This window comes from Marmota flaviventris, chromosome 2 (assembly GCF_047511675.1).
Source record: "Marmota flaviventris isolate mMarFla1 chromosome 2, mMarFla1.hap1, whole genome shotgun sequence".
Taxonomy (NCBI): Eukaryota; Metazoa; Chordata; class Mammalia; order Rodentia; family Sciuridae; genus Marmota; species Marmota flaviventris.
Window position 1 is genome coordinate 60,693,628 of NC_092499.1, and position 19,546 is coordinate 60,713,173.

The 19,546-nt window shown below is 37.7% G+C and overlaps 1 protein-coding gene across 5 annotated transcripts in view; it reads right to left on the minus strand.

Annotated features, from left to right (window-relative positions):
• Pole2 (DNA polymerase epsilon 2, accessory subunit) overlaps positions 1–19,546 on the minus strand; it is a 44,495-nt gene that overhangs the window by 18,948 nt on the left and 6,001 nt on the right. For 2 of the 5 annotated variants that reach the window (XM_071607870.1, XM_071607869.1), the window contains exons 2-6: positions 8,821–8,921; positions 6,984–7,059; positions 5,212–5,289; positions 4,990–5,083; positions 2,135–2,209 (exon numbers count right to left, since the gene is read on the minus strand). In XM_071607870.1, the coding sequence (XP_071463971.1) occupies positions 2,135–2,209; positions 4,990–5,083; positions 5,212–5,289; positions 6,984–7,048 (312 nt within the window). In that variant the 5' untranslated portion in view covers positions 7,049–7,059; positions 8,821–8,921. Of the gene's footprint in view, positions 1–2,134; positions 2,210–4,989; positions 5,084–5,211; positions 5,290–6,983; positions 7,060–8,820; positions 8,922–12,225; positions 13,045–19,546 lie in introns of those variants that run through there. The other 3 variants (XM_071607868.1, XM_027929796.3, XM_027929797.2) reach the window with 3 other exon arrangements.

Consider the following 19,546-nt stretch of genomic DNA (forward strand, 5'->3'; position numbering starts at 1 on the left):
TGGTGCTGAAGATCAAACCCAGTGCCATCACGTGTGCTAGGCAAGTGTCCTACCACTGAGCTACAACCCAGCCCCCTACACATATTCTTACATATGCATAAATACACATATAGTCCTTCATGTCTATGAATCCCACTTCTGTGGATTCAACCAACTCTGGATCAAAAATATTTGAAAAAAAAAATTGTGCCTCCACTGAACATGTACCTATGCAATACATTATAACAATTATTTATATAGCATTTACATTGTATTAGGTGTTATAAGTAATCTAGAGATGATATGAAGTATAAAGGAGGAGCTGTCTAGGCTATATGCAGATAGTATGCCATCTTACTACATAAAGAACTTGAGCATCCTCAGATTTCAGTGTCCTCAGGGGAGCAGTCCCATAAACAACCCCTCTCAGATACCAACAGACTACTGCACATCCAACATTTTATGAAAAGCTTATTAAAGAACAGTTCGGTTGTTCCCAGTTTTCTGCAATGAAAACAATGCTTAATATTTCTAAGTACCTTCCTTGGCCTGCTGTATGGATAACTCTTGAAGGACTTCTACAAATTCCAGATGGAATCACTGGATAAAAAGATATATAATTTCTCATTCCTATACCATTCTTTTATCTTTGCCATATTTTTATTGTAAATTATCCATGTTTACTATTTAAAAAATTTTGAATATAGATAAGGAAGGCACATAGACATGCATAACCCTATCATTAACATTTACTACTGGAGTTCACTTAAAAACATGAGCTTAGGGCTGGAATGTAGCTCAGTGGTAGGGCACTTGCCTTCCATGCTTAAAGCCCTGGGTTCAATTCCCAGTGCTATCAAAAAAAGAAAGAAGGAGAGAGACTAAAACAACATAGGAATACAAAAATATGACAATATATTTCTGAATACAGTTTCTGTAGTCTGTAAAGGCAGTTTACTGTTCAGGTATTATAAATGTAGTTTAAATAGGAAATGTACCTGCACCGATATAGAATTAAACAGAAAGATTGAAAAGAGCAATGAATCATTTAGCTAAGCTAAGAAAAGATTAAAAATGCTTCTGGGCTGTGGGCATCTGACTTATCACAGAAAACTTAATATGTAGAAGGAAAACATTCAGACAGAACAGTCTTCAGTAACGAAATATAAATCATGTCAACTTCCAAAACATAACAGGATGTATACTTAATAAAAGTAAAAAGCAGAAACTGTCAAACACTGTGTTATCTCTTTGCAGTGCTGCCATTGAACATTTCTTTGTATGTTATCCAGTATCACTATTTTCACTTCTAACAGACTACTCATGAGTTCTAATCTAATATGAACATTAAAATCTCTTCAAAGCCTAATGGCAATGAAACCTACATGGAAGTAGAAGCTAAGAACTAGTCCCTAGCAGGGTTCTGCATGCTAGAGAAATGGGACAGAGCCACAGATGGACTGACAGTGGCCGGGTAAATTGCTGAAATGAAGTGAAAGTGCTGTTTGGTACCTGCTTTCCAAAATACAAGAGTATAGAAATGGAAGGAGCTCAAACTCAACAGAAAACATCTTCTCTTTCTTCAAGTTTCACCAACTCTAGAGCCAGTCTGTATTCTCATTCGTTCTGTAAGTGTTGCTTCCTTTGAATCTCTGGGTGTGTGTGTGTGTGTGTGTGTGTGTGTGTGTGTGTTGGTGATTGAAGCCAGTGTTTCCTTAAGTATTCACTCCAACTGACATAGTGTATCAGGTTTTAGTTGACCAAGTATGTGGTGATCATGACAGGGATGGGCAGGGGCCAGAATTTCACAGATGAGTAAGGGCAGGAAGGGTAATGTTAAAAGTTGGTCAGAAAGCCAGTACAGTATCCAGCACTGGAGTGGGAGGTCTAAGAACTGTCTTTGAGGCCAGAGAGTACTCAGGGTCTACCCTGGTATTCAGTCTTGCTCCAAAGAAGAAGTACAACTTCCAATGGACAACTACAGGACTCAGGATAGTAGGCGTGGACTTTATCAACAGCAGGCACACGGCCAGGCCAGCTAGTTAAACATTTACAGTAGTTCACTTTCATGTAAAATACAGTGAATTAAAATTAAGCAATCAAAATTAAACTCTTATGCTTATACCCCCCTAAATAATTAGAATAATATTCTAACCTGGAATTTGCTTCCGCTTTCATCAGGTTGAGAACCTATCACTGGAGGAGTGAACAATTCATGCCTGTGGGTCCTCTAGGAAAAAAAAAAAAAAAAAAAAGATTCCCTTGAGTTATAGAAGCAGACATTCAAAACTAAGATTCAGGTCAGGTATAATAGCGCACAACTGTAATCCCAGCCCTTGAGGAGGTTGAGGCAGGAGGATTCCAAAGTTGAAACCAGCCTCAGCAAGTTAATGAGACCCTGTCTCAAAATAAAATGTAAGAAGGGCTAAGGGTATAGCTCAGTGATAAAGCACCCCTAGGTTCAGCCCTCAGTACTGGGAGGCAGGGATCTAAGATGCAGTTGAGTAGTATGATGATGAAACACTGTCACTTAACTGTTACCTATTTTTTTTTTTTTTTTTTGGCACTGGAGATTTAACCAGGAGCTACATCCACTACTAACCTCAAACTTGCAATCCTCCTGCCTCAACCTCCCAAGTTGCTGGAATTACAGGTATACACCCAGCCTGTTACCTATTCTCAACAAAATTGAAAACCCATATAATTTATCAATATACAAATATCTAGTACCTTTTTTAAAAATATTTTTTTAGACATTGATGGACCTTTATTTTGTTCATTTATTTATATGCTGAGAATCAAACCTAGTGTCTCACATATGCTAGGCAAGCACTCTACCACTGAGCTACAACACCAGCTCCTCTAGTAGCTTTTAAAACAAGAAAAATATTAAAAAGCTAAGCACTGAAGTCAGTGAAAAAGCTATGCCACTGTACAACAAAGTACTGTGAGAACTGACTGTGCAATGGGTCAAAGGTGTCATTTAACAAGATGCTAAATAAATTTTAAAAAAGGAGTAAAAGCAGGCTGCAACACTACAGGAAGAGAGATAGGCATGTCCAAAGAAAGAAGCATAAGAGTAAAGGAGAGTGTGGGAAGCTATGTAGAGTTTGGTACAGCCTGTCATAGGGTGCACAAGGCAGAATGTCAGACACGACAAGAGATTAGTAAGAGCAACTATTTGATGAATCAGTACTCCTCTCCCTCCGCCCTCATTCATACAGCATAGGTAGGGCTGCTCTCCCTTCTCCCCTTTTACGGACAAGCTACCAAGGCCTAGAAAATCAAAGTATTCCATCTTCTTGACTAGTGACTGATCCAGGGATGATCTAGTGCCTCAAGCTAAGCCAACAGGAGATATATTCATGATTTTTGTTACGACTATTAGAAAAGAGGGAGTTGAGACTTTTGTTAAGACTATTGGAAAGAGAGAGTTGCTAAGGCTACTACTGGCCATCTTTGTCACTTCAAAGAGAGAACTTGTTTGAAAGTATAATCAATTTACAGAAAGAGAACACAGGAAAAGACAGATGCCTCATGACATTGTGTGAGCACCTGGATCTAGCCATTCTTGAAACCAGCAAACCTCTAGACTTGTTTGTTTGTTTGTTTATTGTTGGTACCAGGGATTGAACCCAGGGGCACTTAACTACTAAGTCATATCCCCAGCCTTTTGTTATATTTTATTTAGAGACAGGGTCTCACTGAGTTGCTCAGGGTCTTGCTAAGTTGCTGAGGTTGGCTTTGAACTTGGGATCCTCCTCCTTCAGCCTCCCAAACTGCTGGGACTATAGGCGCTGGGATTATAGGCATGTGCACCCATCCCGTATTTATCTTTTTTTTACCTCTCCCTTCTTCTTCACATTCAATCAGTTACCATGAATGATGGTTCTGCAGCTCCAGAGCTGTTACTTTTTCTACCCCACTTGCTACTTTCTTTTATCCAGACAATAATTTATGCCAGGAGTAATTCCACAGATTCCCATGTCTTCTCTCACACTCTAATTCATTCTCAAATCTGCTGATAGAGGAAGCACTCACAAGACCCAGCTGTGACCGATTCTGTCTGGTATTTCAAGGCTCTCTGTACCAAAAGAACAAAGTCCCAACTTCCAAGAGTGGCATCCAAAGTGATCCCATGATTCGGTTCCCACTTGCCTTTCCAAACACCTTATGCTACTCCTGACTGCTCAACATCTACTCTACAGAATCCATTTTTTGCTTTGCTGGTCTTTGTTCACTGTTAGGGCCACATTTTTGTTTCGGTACTGGGGATTGAACTCAGGGATACTTGACTGCGGAGCAACATCCCCAGCCCTATTTTTATTTTATTTAGAGACAGGGTCTCACTGAGTTGCTTAGTGCCTCACTTTTGCTGAGGCTGGCTTTGAACTCTCGATCCTCCTGCCTCAGTCTTCCAAGCTCCTGGGATTACAGGTATGTACCACCACACTGGGCTATGACTACCTTTTCTCCATTTACACACAACCATGTAAAATGCTATTACTCCTTGAAGCTTTCCCTGACTTTTCCACTGAATGCATCTTCTTTTAAAACACATACAAAATTCCACTTTGTTTGAAGGTAGTATATAGTACAGTAGGCAAAGACTGGGCTCCAGAGTCAGGCAGACTGTATTAAAATCCTATCTCTACTTACTTACTAGACAAGGGGACAAGTTACTAAACTTCTCTAGGCCTCATTTTCTACATCTGTAAAAAGGGATAGTGATAACATTTATACATACCTAGTAGTGTGAGAGGATTATGTATGTAAGGTACTAAACACAGTGCCTGGCCTATCAAAATCATTTATTAAAAGTTAGCCACTACTTTTATCATCATTGCTAAGAGGAATATAGTCTCAATCTCAGTGAGCCCAATAATATTTTATTAAAAGACTAACTTTGCACTACAAAATTCCATCCTTAAAAAATTCCTGAGATTTTTCTGAAAGCAAAATTGGTCTTTTTTCTCCTCACATTACCAATGCTTCCACCCTCCAACTTACCTGGTGCAAAATGGTGTATCGTTCACGATATAGCTCTGCTTTATCTCTTGCAGTTCCAAATAAATTTGGCGTAGGGTGGTTGGTCATTAATAGACTAGGAAAAAAAAAATGATTTCTTTTACTATCACAAAGATAGGCCAAAAGTGAAACATGAGATCACATACCTTTTGAAAAAAAATGCACATCCTAAATTAACTTAAAATCAATAGATGATATACTTACGGAAGAAATTTTTTTCTTTCCGAATTGTACAGAAAACGTGGAACATCAAAAGCTCCTATGATATTGAAAATATGCTCTCTGAAAAACATCCCACAAAACACAGAGCTGATTTACTAAAACATAAATATTCTAGGTAAACATAACTTGCATTATAATCCTGTATCATGTACAGATCTTTCACATTTTTCTCAGTCCATGTACACAATTTTTTATAGTATCACAAATAACATGCTAGTGTTGTGGTTGTAGTTTAGTGGTAGAGCACTTGCCCAGTACATGTGAAGCACTGGGTTTAAGCTTTAGCACCGCATAAAAATAAATTAATTAAATAAAGGTTTATGTCCATCTACAGATAAAAAAAAATTTTTTTAAATAACATGGGGGATAGACATGTACAAATATGTCACAATGAATCCCACTATTATGTATAATTATAATGAATGAATAAAAATATTTAGAAAAAAAGAAAAAGATAACAGGGGTAAAGTTTTTAACTTGTACATTCTCCTTGGAAGAGACAAGGAAACATTCTCAATTCTCACAAGAAAAAAAAAAAATTATCAAGTTAATTTCTAATTAAGAATGTCATCTGGGCTGAGGTTGTAGCTCAGTGGTAGAGCACTTGCCTAGCACATGTGAGGCACTAGGTTCGATCCTTAGCACCACATAAAAATTAACAAATAAAATAAAGGCATGTTGTCCATACACAACTACAAAAAAAAAAAAAAGAATGTCATCCATTGAAAGAACATTTGTACATAATAGACACATTTAAAATCTCTCCCTGTATCTACTTCTTTTATAAGCCACAATATATGAAGCATAAAAGAAGCATATGATTCACTTCCAACAATTTTTTAAATTTAGAAGATTATGTGGAAAGTGTCTAAAGAAGTTTTATAATAGAAAAATAACGCCCCCACACTGGCCATATCTTGAAATTTATATAGTGTTAGATAGAAAAACCAATGAAATAACTTAATTTCAGACTCTGTTAATAATACAATGATGTTTAAGTGAGGTTAAAAAAATTTATACCACCATTTCGTAAGTGTTCCCATCTAAAACATTATGTTAATCTCCCAAATTGAAAATGGTCAAACAAGGTTCACACCACCCTGGTATGAACAAGAGTAGCAAAGAATCAGTAGAACTGAAGAAAATCTAAATTCCAAAAACAGCTCCACTATTTTCTATCACTCTTGGCACATTAGTTTCTTAATCTATGAAACTGAGAGCCTCTCTCATGCTTTGATATGATGACTTTCTGACAACTGCAGCTACAAAGACCTTTCACTCTTCAGTTTCCACTGGACTTCTATACTGGTCGGTGACAGTACATAAATAGCCTGACAGAAACAACAGATAACTTTATCATAAACAATGGGTAATACCCATTTTAAATTGTAACCCTTGAACTTCAGTGTAATCATTTTTAATTTCTTTTTTCTCTCTTTCTCACTGTGGTACTAGGGATAAACCCAGAGCCTCAAGCATGGTAGGCAAGCGCTCTACCACTGAGCCACATCCTCAGCCTTTATTATTTTGTTTGAAATAGGGTCATGCTAAATTGCCTAGGCAAGCACTCTACCACTGAGCCACAATCCCAGCCCAGCCTTATCTCTTCACTGTAAAAATGTTGGCCACTAAGTATTTCCCCAAGAAAGTGATTAACTCAACAATAAATAAATACCTGTTGAACAAATTAAAAAAAAAAAAAAAGCACTCAAAAACACTTCCATTAGGGAGCAAAGTTCATTGTACCCACATACATAGTTTCATCAACAGACTGGCTGCATTCCTGGACTGCGGTTTCCACTACAGATCGTTCAATCATGTTGGATGACACTGAAAAGAGAAGTTCAAAACCAATTTATATTTTTCACTTTTTTTTTTTTTAATTTGTGGTATTAAGTACTGAACCCTGGGGTGCTCTACCACTGTACTAAAACCCCAGACCACAACTTTTTTTTTTTTTTTTTTTTAAATTTTGAGATAGGGTCTCATAAGTTGCCAAGACCTGGAACTTGCAATGCTCCTACCTCAGCCTACCAAGTTGCTGGATTAGAGGCATGTGCCACTATGCCAGGCTTCAATGTCAAATTTTAAGAAACAAGGAAGTATTTCTTCCTAGATAGCTGTTTAGTTAAAAATAACATCAAATACTAATACAGGAATTCTCATCATAGCTTTAGTATCCCTTATCCAAAATACTTGGGACCAGAAGTATTTCAGATTTCTAATTTGGGGGGTTTTAGTATATCTGCATACACATAATGAGCTATATTGGGGATGGGATCCAAGTCTAAACATGAAATTCTTATACACCTTATACACATAGCTTGTGATTGTGACCTGTCACATGCAGGCATGAAATTTTCCTCTTAGGGTATCCTGTTGAACTCAAATAGTCTTAGATTTTGGAGCATTTCTGACTTGGATTAATAATATAAACTTACTTATAAAAACCATTTATGTAAGCCCCCAATTTTAAAAAGGTTACATTAGTATAACTTTATCACAATTTCTATTTCAGTAAGTATAATAGTAATAATAATGGCTGCCATTACTTAAGCAACTAGTTAATGTATAGTATTATGCTTAGAACTTTACAAGCATTATTCTATTAGACAGATGTTCTGTAGCACTAATGTTAATATGCCTGCATCTTATAGATGAAGAAAGTACAACTTTGAAAAGTTGAGTAACCACCCAAGAATATAACTAGAGGGATAGAGAACAATGCAAACTCAGGCCTAATTCCAAAGTGGGCAGCCTTAACTACTACGGTATGTCTTCAGACAACATGCCATGTGTTATCTTAGGTTAATGAATTAATGCATGCCCTTTTTTATTTTCTATTTTGAGACAGGGTTGTGCTAAGTTGCTTGGACCTCACTAAATTGCTGAGGCTGGTACAGAACTTGCAATCCTCCTGTCTCAGCCTCCCACGGGGATTATAGGCGTGCACCACCATGCTGGCTATGAAGAATTTTTAAAGCAAAGGTATATTTAAAATCCTGCTTTTAGAAGTAAAAAAGCAGAAAATAACATTATTATAGAATTATTATTATAGAATATAACATCATTATAGAATATGTAACTTGCTACATAATTAAAAATTCTCACTTCTTAACAACATGAAAATGAGTCACATTTACTTCTATCCTTTAGGGCAATAAAACTGAACAATTTTTTTCCCAAAGAGAAGGGCATTAATTTTTCCTTTATAGGCCCAGGCTAATGGTATCAGATAAAGAATTCAACCAAAAGATCTCTGAAAAAAGCAAGGGAGAGTTAGCCCTGCTTTACTTTTCCTTTTCCCCATTTAGGAGTACTTAACCTAAAAAGAAAAGATGGCCATGATAACTCCACCACGGGGGTGGCGGGTGGTGGTGGTGGTGGTGGGGTGTCTGTAAAGGATCCTAGGGAATATCCTGAGGTTACAACTGAACTAATTTGGGAAGAAATACCACCATGCATATCTCATAACACTGGAGAGTCTTAATACAGAATCCTCAACTATTTAAATCTAAAAATCTAATTGATAATATATAGCTATATTAACAATTTAGGAGTTATAAGGAGTTATAAGAAAATGTTACTTACAGGGCTGCTTTTCAACTGCATCGATGATCTTTTCCAGGATATCTTCAAGTTCCAATTCATTGGTTGACTGAAGAGCTTCTGTAAGGTACTTAATAGCTTCACTAAGAGAAGGAAAGAGGAGGCAGGTCACTGGTAATGAAAGGGTAAAAATGCTATATCAAAAAGCGGCACACATTCATCAATCTGGCATTAAATTAAGATTCACTCACTCCTCCCTTCAAGCAGTACTTACCTTTCCTGCACTTTCTGTACAAAACTATCTTTCTATCCCTTGCTAACAACAGTTCTTTTTTAAGAAAATTTTTTTAGTTGTACATGAACACAATACTTTTATTTATTATTTTACTTATTTTTATTTATTTATTTATTTTTATTTCATTTTTTTATTTTATATGGTGCTAAAGATCTGACCCAGTGCCTAACACAGGCTAGGCAAGCACTCTACCACTCAGCCTAGTTTTTTGTTTTTTTGGAGGGGGGGGAATCAGGAATTGAACCCAGAGATGCTTAACCACTGAGCAACATCCCCAGTCCTTTTTAATTTTTCTTTTGAGATAGGGTCTCACTAAGTTGCTTAGGGCCTCACTAAGTTGCTGAAGCTGACTTTGAACTTGTGATCCTCCTGCATCAGCCTCCCAAGTCACTGACATAAGTATGTGCCACCACACCTGGCAACATAACAATTCTTAAAACCCCAAATCACATCCTTCCTCTAAGGCCTTTCTAGATCAGTCCACCCTACTGCAATCTCCCCTTCCTTTTGAAATTGTTAAAAATCACATGTACATACCCTTTAAGTTTGATATATCACAATAGCCTCATATTATTTATTACCTTACCTTTTTTTTTAGTTGTAGTTGGATACAATACCTTTATTTTATTTATTTATTTTTATGTGGTACTGAGGTTCTAACCTAGGGCCACACGTGCTAGGTGAGCACTCTACCACTGAGCCACAACCCCAGCCCTTATTACCTTACTTTTAAGGCAGGAATTTGTTTGCCTCAATTCAAATATCAGACACCATATCTGGAACATAATGAACATTTATATATGTAATTGATAATGCATTTTTTCAAAGTAAATTCCAATAATTTCATCATTGTTTTTAATTGTAAAATTATTTTAAAAAAATAGGCTCCAAAAACTTTGGGTAAAACTTTATCACGCCCTGAGTCGATCCCTAGCACTGCAAAAATAAGCAAATTTATATTTAAATTTATATTATATAAAAAAATTATATTATATACAAAAATTATATTTGAATATAATCACAGAAGCAACTCCCATATTAAAATCAATGAATTCCTGATTTAAATACTAATCATGCTCAGCACCACCTGCTTAAACAATTAGCTAATTAAATACTATTCTGTATTTGTAGCACACGACTCAATACTTTACATCAATATTATTGTTATAATCACAACATTAATTGTTCTATGTTGGGTTGCTTATTGTTTCAAATGTGGATATCACATCTCTCCAATTATAGATAACTGATAATTGAGTTATAGATAACTTGAGAACTGAAACTGTCATCCTTTACCAGTACCTAAGCACACTTGAAGGTGGCCCATAAATATTTGCTGACTGAATCCCTAAAATCACAAACATTTTAAGGTGACAGCTCTTAAGGTAGACCAAAACCTGTAAAGTCATAGAGGATCTGGCCCCTGCCATAGCTCATCAAGTTCTCTGTAGTTATGTTTGGCCTTCCTGGTGCTCTCCTGCTTCAGGGTTTTTATACAGCCATTTCCTCATCCTCTCTCTCCATCTAGTCAAATCCTGCCCATTCTTTAACACTCAACCCAAACCATTTCTTCAATGAAGCCCTTCCTTCATTCTATAGCAATTTAAACACCTTGTCATACATTTGTATACCACTTCTTTCCTGGAATCCTTTCACAAAGGAAATTAAATAAATTTAATGAAATTAAAATTAAAATTAATTTAATGAAACTAAATACTAAGCCATACCTGTGTTCCTGGCCCCCAGGAAATGTAGAGCACTTATTTGTTTGGGCCTCTAAGTTTTAAGGTAACTTGTTATGCAGCAATAGGTAATATACTCTCTTCCTCCACCCTAAAGCTCCACAATGTCTTACCCCAGTTGCTCCAGCACAGTGCTTTGCAGCTAAAAGATTTAAGTGGATTTCTAACTTAATGAATGAATGAAAAACAGCTTAATTTTAGGTCAAATTCCAAGTAAAAGAAAAGTTAATTGACCAATTGCTCATATTGATCAATTGTCAGAAAATGTCAGAAATCAACTGAACAGAATTCATTATTTTCTTGGAGGGTATATTCACACTGGCTTTTGTTCACCACTAACACAAAACAATGTTATAAGTTCCACAAAACTGGGCTGGGATGTTGCTCAGTGGCAGAGTGCTTGCTAGCATGCATGAGGCCCTGGAGTCCATACCTGAGATCGCTAAAAATAAATAAACAAAAATCCAAAACAGAACAAAAAAACTCTACATACATAACAGCAATCAAAACCTGATTCAGCAAGCATTTAAATATGTATAAAATTGTATTATAAAAATACAACGCAGATTTAATGAGCGTGATCTTGGATATAGTCATTCGATATGTTCTAAAAAACACATATGGTCAGGAAACCTGACTTTCTGAGACGTTATAAAGGGAATCTTACAAAGAATCCAAGTGGACACCTAAAAAATCCATTTAATTATACTGGAAATAATAAATAATCCAAAACTCCCAACCCGGGAGGGTTGGGAGGCCCACAGTTTCTGCAACAATATAAATTAGCAACTCCTGACATGCATGGTAGAGACCTCCTAGGTCTCTCTTTTTTTTTTTTTTTTTTTCCTGATTTGTTATACATTATGGCATAATGCAATTCATTTCATATTACACATATAGAGCACAATTTTTCAAGACAATGGTTGTACACAAAGTATTTTCACACCATTCGTGTCTTATACATGTACTTAGGGTAATGATGTCTATCTCATTCCACCATCATTCCTACCTCCCAGGTGTCATAATTTGATGTCTCAGTAACTATGTGAAGTTGCTTTGTTATGATTCGCCTCGGGCAGAGGCGGATACTTCCGCAGACTGAGAGGTGCCCAAATCCCAGTGCTAAAGGACTTCTAGGAGACAGATCGCTGCTTCTCAGGCTCAAGTGTCCAGGAACTCCTGGCCCCGCCAAGAAGAAGCATTTGACTGCCCACGAACGTCGGGGAAACCTAGGAAAGCACTGCAGCCTGAAGATCATGCCAGTTTGACCTAGCTTTTTTAAGGGTCTGTCATTTAAGGTCAAACCTCCTCTTTGAGCGCTGGGAGCGCCGCGGCGTGTCCCGCTCCCCGGCGCCGCAGCCGAGCCCTGGATCTACCCTCCCACCAGGTCAGTTGCCCTGGCAGACTCACCCTCGGAGCAGCAAGCCACGCAGCTTGAAGGCTGAGAGCACTCGGCTCCGCACCCGTTCAGGCGCCATGCTTGAGATTTGGCGCCACGGACGTGGCTCCGCCCCTTCCCCGGCGCGCTCCGCCCCCGGCGCACTTCGAGTAATTTTTTGCAACCACTGCCGGCTGTTTTGTGGTTCCAGGCGGGCAGCTGCTTCAGATCTGTGGACTGACACTGGAGACCACTCTGCTCTCAACTACCGGGAGACTGAAGGGCTTGAGCGTCTGGTTGGGAACGTGCTTCCCTGTTGGCAGTACTGCAGCATTGAGCTTCTCAGCGCACTCGTTGGTGTCCTCGACCTTCCCTAATGGCGAAGCTTCCCGGACCCAAGGCTGTGAGAACTTCAGGGGAGGCCTGTGTCCTTTTTCCTACATCACACAGGCCCTAGAAATATTCTGTGACGTCCGCAGGTTTTCCCAGCATACTCGAAACTGTACAAATCTCCATCACTTCCACCCACCCAGCTTTTTAGTCAAAGGCTTCCTCTATGCTATGCCTTGAGCTCTCATAAGCACTTTAAGTGTATTAATTGATGTGCTGCTCGCAACAGCAAATGAGCTGTGGGTTATTTATCCCACAACAGCCTCATTTTACGGACGAGACACAAAGATTATAAATGGCTGGCTTAAGATGCAACATTCAACAAGTTGTGGAGCCATGATTGCATTGTTAAATCTGATTCCTGCAAGTGGAGTGCCTGTCTGCCACACTTCAAAATGAACTGAATAAACCGTAGTGCTTATAAGTGAACACGCAGCCTAATAAAACATGATGGTTTCTAAATAGCTGTATACAGTGATTTCCAGGGCATGTGGTTAAAAATCAATATATAAATATATGTACACGCATATATGAAAAGAAGTGTGTGTGTGTTTATTTATACACACACACACACATATATACGTAGATGTTTTGCATTTCAAAACCTCTGTAAAGTTCAACTAGACTCTGAAAATAAAAGATTAACTGAAAACGGATGAAAGTGAAACCTTTCTTTATAGTGAGACTTTTGATCCATGTATGTGTTTATATAGTCAAAAAAAATAAAAATAAAAAAAGTAAATTTAAAATCGAAAACATACTAAACCCCAAAAATATGCCCCAAAGTTCTTATATGTGTATTGGGGATTGAACCCAGGGCCTCAGCCATGTGTTGCACGACTGAGCTAAACCTTAAGCCCTGGAAAAAGTGATTTTTGTACACAGTATTCTCTGCATCTTTTGTGTGTGAGTATGCTACTAGGGATAAAACACTGGGTCTCACTATGCAAGTGCTCCACTACTGAGCTGTATCACCAGCCCTTTTTTATTTTGAGACAGGTTCTTAGCAAGTTACTTGGTCTGGTCTCCAACTTGTGATCCTCCCACCTCAGTTTTCCTAGTCATTAGGATTACAGGTGTGCTCCACTGCACCCTATCTATGTATTTGTAACAAATAATAATAACAAAAAAGTTTCAAAAAAATGCAAAACAACTTGAACTTTTATGTTAAAAATGATATTTAATATTTAATAAAGGATATTTAATAAAAACAATGTTAATTCTTATTATTTGCCATAATTAGATTATGTTCTATAAAGTAGCCATCAATAACAAATTAGGGAATGCTGATTCATTGCTGCTAGAGAAAAAACAGGATTCTTTGAGCCTCTGGAGACATTTCATCCATTGATCCATACAGAGCCTTATTTTATGTGAGTCTGATTTAAAGACATCTTTAATATATATTATTGATTCATTAACATTGAGCTAAGTGCCAATAACACTATAACTCATACCTAAGGATGCTTATCTATCACATACATTGTTTCCATAAGGCATATCACAGTCTTCTTGTAACTTGTAATACTAGACAGTATTTCAGCACTACACTGGGAAGCCATTTTAGCATCAATATCACCTATAAAAATCACAAAAATGCAGAAACTCTGGCACTAAATACACTTCAAAAGGCTCAGTTGCTTATGGTAAAAGAAATGAAAAAAGAAAAACAGAGCTAGGGCCTGGCTCAATGGCAAAGTACTTTCCTAGCATGTATGAGGCACTGAGTTCAATCCTTAGAACCACAAAACAAATAAAATAAAGGCATTTTGTCTATCTACAGCTACAAACAGAAGAAAGAAAAATGAAAGTCATGCTGCCTTGTTCAGCCTCCAGTTAGGAACGTGCATGATAGACAACTCAAAAAAATTTTGTTTCTGCTCTGAGAATGTTCTCAAATGACCATGAAATAGTATTTATCAAAATAAATTATCTGAAACCAACATAAATATAGTTATCTCATACAAGACAAAGGTGCCAAAAACATACATTGGAGAAAAGATAGCCTCTTCAACAAATGGTGCTGGGAGAACTGCAAATCCATATGCAACAAAATGAAATTAAACCCCTATATCTCACCCTGCGCCTAAGAGAGGAAAAAGTAGGCCCAAATTTTCATCACATCAGATTAGGCCCTGACTTCCTTAACAAGACTTCTAAAGCACAAGAAATAAAATCAAGAATTAATAAATGGTACGGACTCAAACTAAAAAGCTAAAGAAACAATCAAGGAGGTGAACAGAGAGCCTACATTTTGGGAGCAAATTTTTGCCACACATACATCAGTCAGATACAGTCAGATACAGGATATATAAAGAACTCAAAAAAATTAAAACCCTCAAAACAAGCAACCCAATTAATAAATAGGTCATTAAGTGTCTATTATTATTAAGTGTCTATTAGACACTTAATAATAATAGACACTTAATAATATTAGACACTTAATATTAGACAATAATAATAGACACTTCTCAGAAGAAGATATATATTCGATCAACAAATATATGAAAAAATGTTCAACATCTCTAGTAATTAGAGGAATGCAAATCAAAAGTACTCTAAGGTTTCATCTCACACCAGTCAGAATGGCAGTTATCAAGAATACAGACAACAATAAATGTTGGTCTGGAGGTGGGGGAAAAGGCACACTCATACATTGTTGGTGGAATTGCAAATTGGTGCAACCAATCTGGAAAGCAGTATGGAGATTCCTTAAAAAACTTGGAATGCAACCACTATTTGACCCACTCTTTGGTCTATACCCAAAGGACTTAAAATCAGCTTACTATACTAATGCAGCCACCATCAATGTTCCTAGCACCTCAATTCACAATAGCTAAACTGTGGAAGTAACCTAGATGCCCTCAGTAGATGAATGGATAAAGAAACTGTGGTATATATTCACAATGGAATATTACTCAGCATTAAAAGAGAATAAAATCATGGCATTTGCAGTTAAATGGATGGAGAATATCATGCTAAATGAAGTAAGCCAATCCCAAAAAGCCAAAGGCCGAATATTCTCTCTGATAAGTGGATGCTGATCCAAAACAGGGAGGTGGGAGGCATGGGGAAAATGGAGGAACTTTATTGGGCAAAGGGGAGGGGTCATGGGGGCAGGAAAAATAGTGGAATGAGATGGGTACATGTAAGACTGCACATAGGGTGTGACGCTATATCATGTACAACCAGAGAAATGAAAAGTTATGCTGCAATTGTGTACCAGAATCAAAATGCATTTTGCTGTCATTTATACCTAATTAAAATAAATTTTAAAAATAAATAATTTAAGAGTTACAAATGAATTTCAGTGAATCCGTGAATTTGCAAATGTGAGTGCACAAATAAGAAAAATTGGCTTTATTTGCTTAACCACTAGAAGGATAAACAAGAATCAAATGGTTACCAGTAGGCAGGAAGGTGGAGGAAACAGAGATATAAAAGATAAAACCATTAGGTTAAATGTTTCAGGAACAGGACATTTGCACAGTCCCAAGGTATCACCCTATAGATTACTTGATAGTCACAATGGGGAAACAGTACTATCACAATGGGATGTTAATCAAGGTGTTACCACCTTAACCAAGTGTGAAACTTGGCATCACACATAGTGGAATAATTTGACATCATGCCCCTTTTATAATGCAATATGACACATACAGAATCACCTGTAAAATATTCTTGCCAAAATTGTTAACTCAATGTAATCAAGGCCAGATCTAACTTCTAGTTTAAGGAAATACAGAGGAGAATGGAACAAGCCAAATTCCACCAAGAGGGGGCTGGAGATGTGGCTCAAGTGGTAGCGCACTCGCCTGGCATGCGTGCAGCCCGGGTTCGATCCTCAGCACCACATACAAACAAAGATGTTGTGTCTGCCGAAAACTAAAAAATAATATTAAAAGTTCTCTCTCTCTCTCTCTCTTTAAAAAAAAAAAAATTACACCAAGAGGAAACATTCAGACACATCCAAAAGGTAGAATAATCTAAAAGCCAACTGGCTTGTTCTCCTCTAAGTTAGTGAAAGGAACCAGGCAGAAGAACTGACCCAGACTATGCTAGCCACCCTCTTAAGACAGCCCCAGGTGATTTTCGCTTTCTGATATTCAGATCTTGTGCACTACCTCCCACAGGGGCCTGACCTATGCAACCAATAGGATTTTGTGGACAAGATAGATAAAACTTCCAAAGTCAGGTCATAGAAGATGCAACTACTTCAGCTTTGCTCCCTCTTGGGTCACTCACTACCTTGGGGAAGCAGTTGCCTTCAAGCAAGTCGCTGAAAAGATCCATGTTAAGAAATCAAAAGAGATACCTTTTAAGTATCTCTAAACCAGTCTATGTCTCTTTCTCTCCATGGCCAACAGCCAGCACCAAATTGTCATCTGTGTGCCAGTGTGCATGAGCAATTTTGGAAGCTTTATCTTCCAGCCTGAGTGAAGTTTTCAGATGACCACTGTCTTGAGCAGTTAATAAATCATTGCTTTGAGCCGAATGTTCTCTCTGCCAAGTGGATGCTGATCCATAATGGGGGGGGGGGGTCGGCGCATGGGAAAAATGGAGAAACTTTGATTAGGCAAAGCGGGGGAGGGGAGGGAGCATGGGGACAGGAAAGATGGTGGAATGAGATGGACATCATTACCCCAGGTGCGTGTATGACTGCACATATGGTAGGATGCTACACCGTGTACAACCAGAGAAATGAAAAGTTGTGCATCAATTGTGTACAAAGAATCAAAATGCATTCTGCTGTCATGTATACCTAATTAGAATAAATAAATTAATTAATTTTAAAAATCAATCAATCATTGCTTTGAACTAAGTGAAACCTGGACAGTGAGCCCGCTTTGGGGAACCCCGTGGTACAAGGATGCCAGGGGAACGCCCATTTGCAGCTTGACTCCTGTTGATACGAAACTTCAGTGCTTGTCATGCAATTCTCTAGTTCAAAAGCCTTGATCTCAAATCCCAGCTGCCAGTAGATAGAAGAGATGGGTGTGGGTGTAACCTGCTGAGCCCCAACTGTGTTGTTTTTCTTAACTTCATCCTGTTTACCTCAAGAAGTTTTTCACACTGAAACCCTTTAATGCCCATACCTATGAAATAAACTTGTGGGTTTTCATTCCCCTGGTTAAATAGTCTCCATCAGAGCTGGATTATCCCACCAGCCCCAGACCCTCACCCCTTGCTTTTCACTTATTTCCATGTATTTGACTTTATTTCTTAAATTTCTCATTCCTTTAATATTTCTAATCCAACTCACCACCCTAGTTCAGGGAAACTGAGTAAACATTGCACCGGTTGTGATAGACTACAACAACCCTTGCCAAAATTGTGACTACAACCTTTGTGGGAGAGGAGAGATTAAAACCAGCCACACTGTTTCCAAATTCCTGACCCACAGAAATTGTGTGAGATAATAAAGTTCTATTGTTTAAGTCTCTAAATTTTAGGCTAATGTGTAACACAGCAATAGATAATACATGATCTTAAAAATACTTAATAATCAAATGCACTATATAAACTATGACTGGAACCCAGTTTGAAATTAAAAAAAAAAAAAAACAGCTCTAAAAGTTGTTTTATAGTGCAATTCAGGAACCTTGTCTATGAACTGGATATCAGATTATATTAAGGAATAGCTTAATTTTGTTAGCTATGATATGTAAGTGAAGGTCCCTGTTTTTAGAAAATGCATATTGAAGTGTAATATCATACCTACCACTCTCAAATAATTCAACAAAATGAAAAATATGGCCACACCTAAAGCTAGTATGGCAATATTAGCAATCATTTCAGTGGAGGATACATAGGTATTCCTTGAACAGTTTTTTCAACTTTTCTGTATGTTTGATAGATTTCATGGGTTTTATTTGTTTAGATGGAGATCTTCCTGTATTACTCAGATTAACCTTGAACTGGAGATCCTTCTGCCTCAGCCCTCTTAGTAGTTGGAATTACAGACATGTGCTACCATGCCTGGCTGATAGATTTCATATAAAAAATTGAAGAGGAAAAAAAATGATCACAATTGCCCAACGTCTTATCACAATCTGACAGTGATTCCATTTGTCCCATAAATTTTCAGCTTCTTCCTATGGTTCCTTCACATGCTAGTTCATAAAGTCCCAATACTTCAATAAACAACCATATGCTGATGATTTCAAAATTCCCATATCTAATCCTCATCCCTTGACTTCAAAACTAACTCTTTATGCCCCAATGAACTCACTGGCTGTCATCACTCCTAAACCTGTTCCTCTTCCGTGTTCAGTAGCCTAATGAAGTGTTCTACCCAGCTTCTACCCAGTGACCAAGCTAGTATATAAGGTACCATCTTTCACTCCTTTCTGTTCTTCCTCCTTCATAAACCAATAAGTGACCAGGTCCCTGCAGTTCTACCTTTTAAGTATCTCTCAAACCCATCCATGTCTTTCTCAGAATTTCCAGGGTGAAGGCCTTCACTTGAGACATCACCCTCTCTAGCCAGACACAACTGACCCACTAACTTGCCTCTTTGCCTCCAATATTGCCATTAGAATAAATTTCTAAAATGTATTTTTTAACCAAGTCATTTCCCAACTTAAAATGCTTTAAAGTCTCACTATATTGGAATAAGGTGAACAAGTCATCTCTCTCTTCCTCTCCTATTCCTTCTCTAGGAGCACTTCTCTCCCTCTTTCTTCCACTAGACTGAACAACATCCATTCATTCTTTACTTCTTAGCTTAGATTTTATTTCCTCTCAGGAACTCCCCAAAATATGAGTTAAGAGTCCTCTACTGTAGCCCCAAGCCACCCTGGACTTTTTTTTTTGGGGGGTGTACTTACTGCACAGTTTGGTAACTGTCTGTTTATAATTTACATCCTTCACTACAGACTTTAAGGTCCAGGAGGACAAGTGCTCCATTTCAAAAATGCAATACTTAGGCTAGGGGCAGTGGTATGTGCATGTAGTCCTGCT